Source organism: Cebus imitator, unplaced genomic scaffold (genome assembly GCF_001604975.1).
Source record: "Cebus imitator isolate Cc_AM_T3 unplaced genomic scaffold, Cebus_imitator-1.0 Scaffold57, whole genome shotgun sequence".
Lineage (NCBI taxonomy): Eukaryota > Metazoa > Chordata > Mammalia > Primates > Cebidae > Cebus > Cebus imitator.
The window spans coordinates 627,271-636,830 of record NW_016107372.1 but is presented as its reverse complement, the minus strand read 5'-3'; the positions used below and the strand labels follow the sequence as shown (position 1 = coordinate 636,830).

The 9,560-nt window shown below is 49.2% G+C and overlaps 1 protein-coding gene across 1 annotated transcript; it reads left to right on the top strand.

Annotated features, from left to right (window-relative positions):
* The first annotated feature begins 288 nt into the window (after positions 1–288).
* On the top strand, positions 289–6,841 carry SPATA3 (spermatogenesis associated 3). The gene is made up of 4 exons (XM_037738770.1): positions 289–370; positions 452–670; positions 4,441–4,612; positions 6,736–6,841. Exons 1-4 carry the CDS (start codon positions 289–291, stop codon positions 6,839–6,841), a joined length of 579 nt encoding a protein of 192 aa, XP_037594698.1.
* The last annotated feature ends 2,719 nt before the right edge of the window (positions 6,842–9,560 follow it).

Genomic DNA, 9,560 nt, shown 5'->3' with positions numbered 1-9,560 from the left:
GGCTGTGAGGACCAGGGCAGCTGCTGCCCCCTGCCTATCCTGGCAGCCTGGGACAAGGGAGAATGCCAGGCTGGTGTCTGTGGAGAAGACTGTCCCTGCAGCCCTGCCATAGGAGCCACCCTGGCTTTTATGACCTCACAGGAGGTGTGGATCACTGTTCTCTGTGGGGCTTGGGTGCAGTTGGAGAGAGCCAGGTCCCTAGGGCAGAGGGCAAACGGCCCCTCTAGGAGGGAGCCGGGAAATTAGGCAGCTCCATGTAGGTCCACGTTTAGGTTGGGAGGATCCACCATGAAAAAGGTCAAGAAGAAAAGGTCAGAGGCCAGACGCCACCGAGAGTCTACTGGCCAGCATCCTAGCTCCAACTCCACCTCTCAGCAGCCTACCCCTGAATCCACGCCACAGCACTCTAGCCCTGAATCCACGCCACAGCAGTCCAGCCCTGAATCCACACCACAGCAGCCTAGCCCTGAATCCACACCACAGCAGCCTAGCCCTGAATCCACACCACAGCAGCCTAGCCCTGAATCCACACCACAGCAGTCTAGCCTTGAAACCACCTCCGGGCAGCCAGCATCCCAAGCCCTTCCAGCACCTGAAGTCCGCCGCTCCTCTCGGTGCCTGTTCTCTCCAAATGCTAATGTGAAGGCATCCCCTCAATCCAGGAAAGCAGGTGGGCAGTCTTCTAGCTTCAGCAGTTCTAGGCTTCCTGCCGATGGAGTTCCAGGAAATCCCAGATGTTGGTTTTTGTAGGATAGTGATGCATGGTTACCATGTATTCTGGAGCTGGATGTAGAGTGTGAAGGTTTTGATTTTTGTTTCTACCCAAGAGACCAGGATTCCTGGGTTTTGTCGTTTCTCATCATCCTGAGTCTCATTGACACAGCCACACATACATAATAACATTTAACTTGGTTCCATAGTAATACTGGCTCATTAGGAATCAGCAGTGCCACGCAACTGCTAAAAACTAAAAACCAAGGATGCATAAATAGAAGTATATGGTTTCGAATAAGGGAAATGATGATACTGCTTTATTCTGTCCTCATCAAGCTATCTTTTTGGGCTGTAAAAGATGCCTGACGAACTAGTCCAAGGAAGACAGTCCAGGCTGATGGAGGGTGAGAGGGGTCAGGAGGCCAGTTAGTATATGACAGTCGATTGAAGGAATTGGAGGATGTCTGTCTGTCAGGTGGAAAATGTGAATAGACTTGTTCCTTATTGTCCTCAGAGGTCTGACTAAGGGTCTGAGATGGTTTGGCTGTGTCCCCACCCAAATTTCATCTTGAATTCCCAGGTGTTATGGGAGGGACCCAGTGGGAGGTGATTGAATCATGGGGGCAGTTCTGGTGATAGTGAATAAGTCTCATGAGCTCTGATGGTTTTAAAAAAGGAAGTTTCCCTGCACAAGCTCTCTTCTCTTGTCTGCCACTATGTGAGATGTGTCTTTCACCTTCCACCATGATTGTGAGGCCTCCCCAGCCATGTGGAACTGTAAGTTCAATGCACGTCTTTCTTTTGTAAATTGCCCAGTCTCAGGTATCTTTATCAGCAGTGTGAAAATGGATGAATACAGTCTCATGGATAGGATAGCCAGACAAAATATAAGGCTCTCAGTTAAATTTTAATCTTAGCGAACAACAAATAATTTTTAGTATCTGTGTCCCAAATATTGCATGGACATCCATATTTTTATTTTCTAAACTAGCAACTTTACCCATGGAAGACACTAGAGACAACATAAAAGACTTTCAGCTCAACATAAAAGACTTTCCAACAATTAGCTCTGTCTGAATATGTAACGGCTGTCAGGAAAAGTGGTTCCCCATCTTCTTGGGAGCCAGTGTCTGAATAAGCATTGGATTATGTAAAGGGAATTCAAGTGGAGTTCAGGAGGTGGGCTGGTGTATACCACTAACAATAATGGTGATAGTGAACTAACATTATCACTAAGCGTTTACTGTGTACCCAGCATTCAGCTCAGCTGTCTTAATTTTCACATGTGACAACCCTATAAAAGGTCTTCTATTAGCATCTCCATTTTATAGATAGGGAAACTAAGGCTCATAGGAATCAAATGAGTTGCTCCGGAGCAGATGCTTGTAGCCCTGAGAAGGGAAACACGCTCTATTCTGATTCCAGAACCCTCGCTCTAAACCACAGCACTGACCTTTCCATTCCAAGAGGCCTAGGAGTCTCCACAAGAGGAAGAACATCTTTCTCTGAGCATCTCCTAGGTCTGCCGTGAGCCAGCGTGCATGGCTCCATGGCCTCGAACAGGCCACACTCCCTGGGCCACAGTTTATTCCCCTGGGATTGTGTGGGCACAAAATAAATAAGAGATGGAAATGGAAGTGCTAAATACAAGGTATCACCATGCCAACAATCCTTCCATGGCCAGGAATCAATCCCTTCTTGACATATGAAAATGGTTTTGAGTGGCATACTATATGTTGTATAGATTGTGATTATTAGCCACTGGGAGAAACATTTCTGGGTTCTGGTCTTCAGAACTGGTATCTGTAGAAAGCAAAATTTTCCATTCCCAAGTCTTTTAATGAATGCATGTGACTCATACCTGGAGAGGAGTTTGGCCCATTGAAGAGACAAAGCAAGAAAGCAAGAAACAAGGCTCGCCAGTGGTTACAGCGAACACCCTAAACTTCTTCCAAAGGAATTCTCCGCAGTGGAAAGGAATGTTAGAGATGCAGGGTGAGGACTGTAAGTAAAGCGTGCCATTTTCTAAAATCCAAGACTTTTTGTGTGCAGAAATATTGTAGCTCAAGAAAATGCAAGTATTCCATACTAGGAATACTATTCAGAAGGATGGACAGTAACAAGTGTCGGCGAGGATGTAGAGAAGCTGGAATCCTCATACACGGTAGGCGGGAATGTAAAATGGTGCAGCTGCTGTGGAAACGGTCTGGTGTTTCCTCAAAGGAACATGAAGTTACCATATTACCCAGCAATTCCACTTCTCAGTGAACATCCAAGAGAGTTAGAGCATATATTCACACTAAAACTTGTACACGAGTGCTCAAAGCAGCAACATTTATAATAGCCAAAAACTGGGAACAACCCAAATGTCCATCAACTGATGAATGGATAAACAAAATGTGATATGAAATACCACAATACAATGAATACAGTAAAATACTATTTGGCAATGAAAAGGTGATATCCTGATACATGCTACAACATTGATGAACCTTACAAACATTTGGCTAAGTGAAAGAATCCAGTCTCCCAAAAATCCACACATCGAATGATTCTAGTTACATGAAATGTTCGAAATAGGCAAATGTGTTTCCAGGGACTGGGGGAACTGGGAGAAGGGGGAGTAATTGCTCATCGAGATGGGGCTTCTTTTTTGGGGAAATGAAGATGTTCTGAAATTAGCGGTGATGGCCACAAAACTTTGTGAATATGCTAAAAACCACTGAACACTCTAAAAGAGTGAATTTTATTGCCTGGGAATTATATCTCAATTAAAAATTTTTTTTTGTAACTAACAAAAGAGAAAAGACAAGTCTTGCCCTTTAGAATCCCCTCTCCTCAATTCAGGGAAAGTACACGTCATGGGCGGGTCTAAGCAGAAAGTGTCCTGAGTCTGCCAGGTTGACTACTGGTTTCATCCAGCTTAGGGTCAGAAGAATCTGGAGCTCTGTGAGGAAGCCACAGAGCTACAGACAGGAAACAGAGGGAATGATCCAGCCAGAAATCCTCTTGCCAAACCACAGAGGGCATCATCTACTTTCTGCTGGGATCCATACCAGAGGAGGACAGAAATGGAAGATAGGCTCGGGACTGGAAACTAGACCCGCAGTTACTGCCTGGATGGATCAGTATGTTCGAGATTAATGGCATGTGGCAGCTCCAATTCCAGGAATCTCCATGCAGCCTCTCCTAGGGTGAGCAGTCACCTGCAAATTCCATTTTCACTGAATTGAAGGTGAGAAAGCCTGAGTTGCAGCTGACTTCGCAATCTACTCCCCATAAGGGCATATCCCTTAAACTGTCTGAGCCTCAGTTTCCTTATTTGTAAAACAAGACCAGCAGTATCCCCTTTACAGGATTATTGTGAAACTAAATGAGATGGGCATGATAAGTACAGAGCATCCTGCTATTACACCATCAGCACCACCTCCATCATCATCATCGTCGTCGTCGTCATTGTTGCTATTCCCAGGTAGCACTGGTATAAAACAGCCATTTTCCCACGCGGTCAGTCTTCTGTTTGGTTAGAGAACATTTTGTGGGAGAACTGCCTTCCTTGGGTAGTTCAGTCCCAAATCCTCAATGCTGCCTTGAAAAAATCCAAGACTCACCCTGGTCATCCTGCAGCTGCTGCTGTTGGGGGGGCCTTCTCAGGCTGTGGTCCAGGCTCCCCGCCAGCCTCCCGGGACAGGTGCCTCCCTCACCTCCTGCCTTCTGTCCCCGCAGGGCCTCTGACGCACGCCGCCCCGCATTCCTGCTCCTATGCCACTTGCCCCTGCAGCTCTGCTTGCTGGCGTCGTCTGGGACTGTGCCATAGCCGCATCTTCGACGTCCTTCTGCCTCGGGACTGGCAGATGGTGCCAGGGAGAGGACTCCCCAACCTGCTCACCTTCTACAGGTTCCAAGCGTGGGGGGCTGGAGCCTCGGGGCGCACAGTTCCCATAGCCAGACTCTGCCCCCAGACCTTATTAGCAATCGTGTATCACTCCCTCTTGGGAATCCGAGGCCAAAGGAAAGCCTTTCCCTCTTTCCTTTGACCACTTCCTGGATGTTGGCAGGCAGGGTCCTTTCTGACTGGCCCCATCTCCTGGGGTACCCATCCCGCCTGCACAGAGAGGGGCCAGTTTTCTTCCTTACTGGGATTTGCCTCCTAAGGCCTTCCTTTTTCTTTTCTCCATCCTCAAAACACTCTCCCTCCCAGCCCTCACTGATTCTGAGTCGCTCAGGAGTTTGTGATTAAACACTGTTTGGCCACGTGCCTCCGTGGCCCCTCAGTGACCTGTTCCATAGGCAGGGGCCTTAGGTTCCTGAGCTGCCTATGAATGTCCCTACAGTTAAATGATAAAAACCTGCTTGTAACTCATATGCCCCCTCCACACAATGGAAGACCTCAGCCCCCTTCAGAGTGTGTCGGGCTCTTTCTTGGGGTCCCCAGTGAGGACGTGTGCCCCCAGGCTGGTCCGTTGGTGGCAGCCCCCATGACATCACCCGTAGTATCTGTCCGTACTTCCTCTTCTCACAAAGCCACCAGGAGCAGTGTTGTGACTGCCACTGCCCTCATAGGAAGACACCACCCATGTAGGGGACAGACTGAAGGTGTTCCCGTGTTTGGTGCTGCTAGGTTACACGCATGGGCTGGGAGAGGGGTCTCCATCCTTCCCACCTGAGGGCCTCACAGATCTCAATGGAAGAGCCCCTTCCACTTGGAGACTTCATACCCCTACTCCAGGAGCAGAGACCCCCACCCCTCATCCTCATCCTATTCCTCTTCCAGCCCCTCCCCCACCCAATCCCTTCTCCCTTCTGAAGCTGGAAAACTCCATCTCTCCTACATATAGAAAGAAGCAAGTAGATACCGGGGGCTTATATAGGGAGAACATTCTTGGAGCCAAAAATACTCTAACCACCCAGTAGCCCCATCAAGGAAAGACCTGCCTGCCACCGTTAGCCACGTCCCACCCACACACTTAGTATTTCCATCCATCTGTGGCCAAATTGTGCCATGGGTTCGTATCGTTTTAAAACCAACAAGTGTTATTGAGGGAAACTACTATGCAGAGGACATGGGGCACGGTGAGGGAAACAAGAACAGGAAACTTTACCCCTAAAATTATTCCAGTCTGAATGGAGGGCTAGACCAATGCATTTAGAAACCAAGGTGCAAGATGGAAAGTGCTGCGTGTCCTCCAGAAGAGGCTCCATGAGTTTCAGAACAAGAGTGTGCTTGCTTCTGAGCTGGCATCCAGCTGGGCATTGTAGTGTCAACAGCATGTGAGCCGGGTCCAAAAGGATCTTGAAGCTCTCTCTGGCTTCAGATGAAAAGCAGGAGCAATCTGGGTGCAGGAAAAGGCAAACTCAAGGCTCCGAATCAAGAAAGTGAGAGGGAGGGGGCAGGGACCCTGTCCGGCCAGCGCAAGACATGTCTCTTCCAATTTTAGCACCTGCATGCTTTTCTCAATGGAGTGTAATGTTAGCTCTTGGCTTTCCAGCCATATTCACATTAAACAAGAATCCCTACTTTGGTAGGATTTTTATCAAAATGGGTGTTGCATTTTTTGAATGCCTTCCTCACCATTATTGGCCTAATCATCTGTTTCCCTTGCCTTTGCATGGATGTAATAATATATTATTTCCCAAGTTTCCTTCCTCTCAATGGAGTGAAGTGATAGAACCTACCTCATAGGGTTGTGGTGAGGCCTGAAGAAGACACTGGGTGTGAGGTATTTAGCACAAGGCCTGGCTCACAGTGAACTTGACCACCTTCCTAACCTGGTCCCCCTCTGGGGGTTCAGGGCAGCTGGCATCCCAGACCAGCTCACCCTCCGATCCTCGGGGGTCTTTCAGTAGGGACTTGTTGGAAGGGTGGGAAGAATTAAATGTTCTCTTTCAGAGGAATTTGGAGAGGGGGAAGATGGGTATTCCTGCAAACCTGAGAGGTACATATAATTTCCACTTTCTCCTGCTGGTAGACATCATGAAGCCCAGCTCCCCACCACCCCCAATTTCTGCTTCGCTCTGCAGAAGATCTTCAAGGAAACCCTCCAGTCATCGTAACGCGTGTCCTCCAAGCCCTCGGAACTGTGGCTGTGGCGCTGGGGGCTCTGGGAGCTGCCTACTACATCATTGAATCCTTGTGAACAAGCCCCTAGGCCCGCGGTCCGGCAGGTATGTGGCACACTCAGTCCCTTCAAATGGAGGTGATCTTTCCAGGTGTACCAAGCCCCCGGCCTCTCGAGGGAAGCTTGACAATGGAGTGACTCCTTCCTGGCCTCAGGGTAAGCCAGCACGGCCCTCTAGGGCAGGGCTGATGGTCTCAGATGATGCTAGACTCATTATTAGGATTCTCTGAGCAGAGCCCCCACCTCTTCTGCCTTGAGATGGTTTCCCTGGTCACAGACCCTGGACAGGAGGAAATGGGAGGGGTGGGGGCAGAGGTTCCTAGCCATCTAGCACCTTTCCTCAGAACTTTCTCCCCACCTTGAAAGCTTGTCTCCTACCCAGTCCTGCCTCTTTTTCACCCAGAAAGTCCCCTTCTTCCACGAACCCTTTCTCCAACTTCCCAACCCCAGTGATGTCTTCCATCTTCTCAGCCCCGTCCTCTCCACCTGCACCTCCTGTTGTGGATGATCCTGCTGTATGTCTGTGGCCTGTCTCCCAGCTGTCCGGCAAGCTCCCTGAGGGCCAGGGGCAGGGCTCACATGGCCATCTTCCTCGCCCCTGGAAGCAGAACCTGAGACTGGGGTTGGATGGACAGGGTTTATTGAGGAGGTGCTCACAGGGAGTGAGGGAGTGAAGGAGACAAGAGGAGGCAGGGGAAGGAGCAGAGAAGGAGGAGCCCAGAACAAGAATGACAACACACACAGTTGGTCTCTGCAGAGGCAAGAGGCTTGCCCTCTGGTGCTCCTCCTTGTCCGTGCTTGGCGCTAAGGGTTGAGTAGGGACTGCGTGTCTTTGTGGAAAGAGCAGCTCCCTTTGGGCTGAGGGCTCTCCTCTAGAGAAAGGGGCAGCTCTGAGCTGTTAGCAGCACATTCACAGCTAGCGGGAGTTGGGCATTGGATGCGCCCGCCCAGAAAGGGGATGATTGTCTGTTTGCCTTGCCTTTGCAGTGGGTGTAATATATTATTTCCCAAGGTTCCTCTCTCTCAATGGAGTGAAATGAACCTACCTTGTAGGGTTGTTGTGAAACTTGAAGAAGACATTGAGTGTGAGGTGTGAGGGTCTGGGTGGGGCACCGGGAACTTCCACGATGATCCCTTTGCCATGTCCACACTTAGCAAATGCTTAGTAAGGGGGATGATAGCATAGGGGTAATGAGAAGCATTTGACCCCACGTCCAGACCTCCACCAGCCCAGGATTTGATAGGCGAGGGGGGCGCCATAAAGCATGGGCCTGGGAGATGTTCAGAATACCTCAAAAGCCAAGCCCAGAAGGTAAACTCCAGTAAGAGCTCACCATCCCCTCACACCCTCTGTGATGCCATGTCCCATGTCTGTGGCCGTGGACATGGTATTTCCTTAGCTGCCATGCTGTTTCCTGAGGTATTTTCTGAGCAGCTGAGAACCTCAGTTTCCTCATCTGTAAATAGGGAAAATTATAGTACCTTCCTCTTGAGCCTGTTGGGAGAGGTGAGATAGGTGTTAGAGGACAGAGCTCGCCGCTGGTGGGTCCCATTGCTGTTGTCAACGTGGAGGTGGTGGGAAGGATGCAAACTTTGGAGTTAGAGCTGCTGGCTCCTTTCTTGACCCTGACACCTGATAGCTGAGTGTTAGAGATGCTTCTTAATTTCTCTGACACTGTCATGTCTAGTGGGGAGAATAATAACTACCTCCACGGCAAATGGTTTTGAGGATTAATAGAGGGGATGTGCAGAAATGCAGGGCCTGGTGACAGGGGTGGGTGGATGCTCTCCACTGGCAACATGAAGAATGCACATGAGTTAAAGCATTTTATCTTCAAAATTCCTTGCAGCAGAGCCTACTGGTTGTGAGCTTGAGTTCTGGAGGCAGGCAGGATGGGGGTCAGAGGCCTCTTCAACACACAGTATTTCTGAGGCCTGGGGCAAGTTCCTTAACTCCCAATCTCATTTTCTTTTTGTTAAATGGAGATAATAACACAGCTCTCATTGGATTGCCGTGGGGATTGAGCAGGAAAAATGTATGTAAAACACTTAGCACAGTTCCTGGCACAGGGTAAGCACTCAACATAGCAACAAACCACCACTACCAACACTGTCAGCACCATCGCCATTATCACCATCATCCTCATCACTATCACCATCCTCATCACCACCACAATCGTCATCACCGTTATCATCACCACCATCATCCCCATTACCATCACCATCATCCCCATTACCATCACCATCACCATCATCACCACCACCATCATCACCATCACCATCATCCCCATCACCATCATTGCCATCACCAATATCACCATCATCATCACCACCACCATCATCGCCATCACCATCATCCTGATCATTATCATCATCACCATCATCCCCATTACCATCATCATCACCACCATCGTCACCACCACCATCATCCCCATCACCATCATCATCACCACCATCATCCCCATCACCATCATCACCACCACCATCGTCACCATCACCATCATCCTGATCATTATCATCATCACCATCATCCCCATTACCATCATCACCACCACCGTCATTGCCATCACCATCATCACCATCACCATCACCATCATCCCCATTACCATCATCACCACCACCGTCATCGCCATCACCATCATCACCATCACCATCATCACCATCACCTTTATCACCATCATCATCACCACCACTATCACCATTACCATCACCATCACCACCACCAGC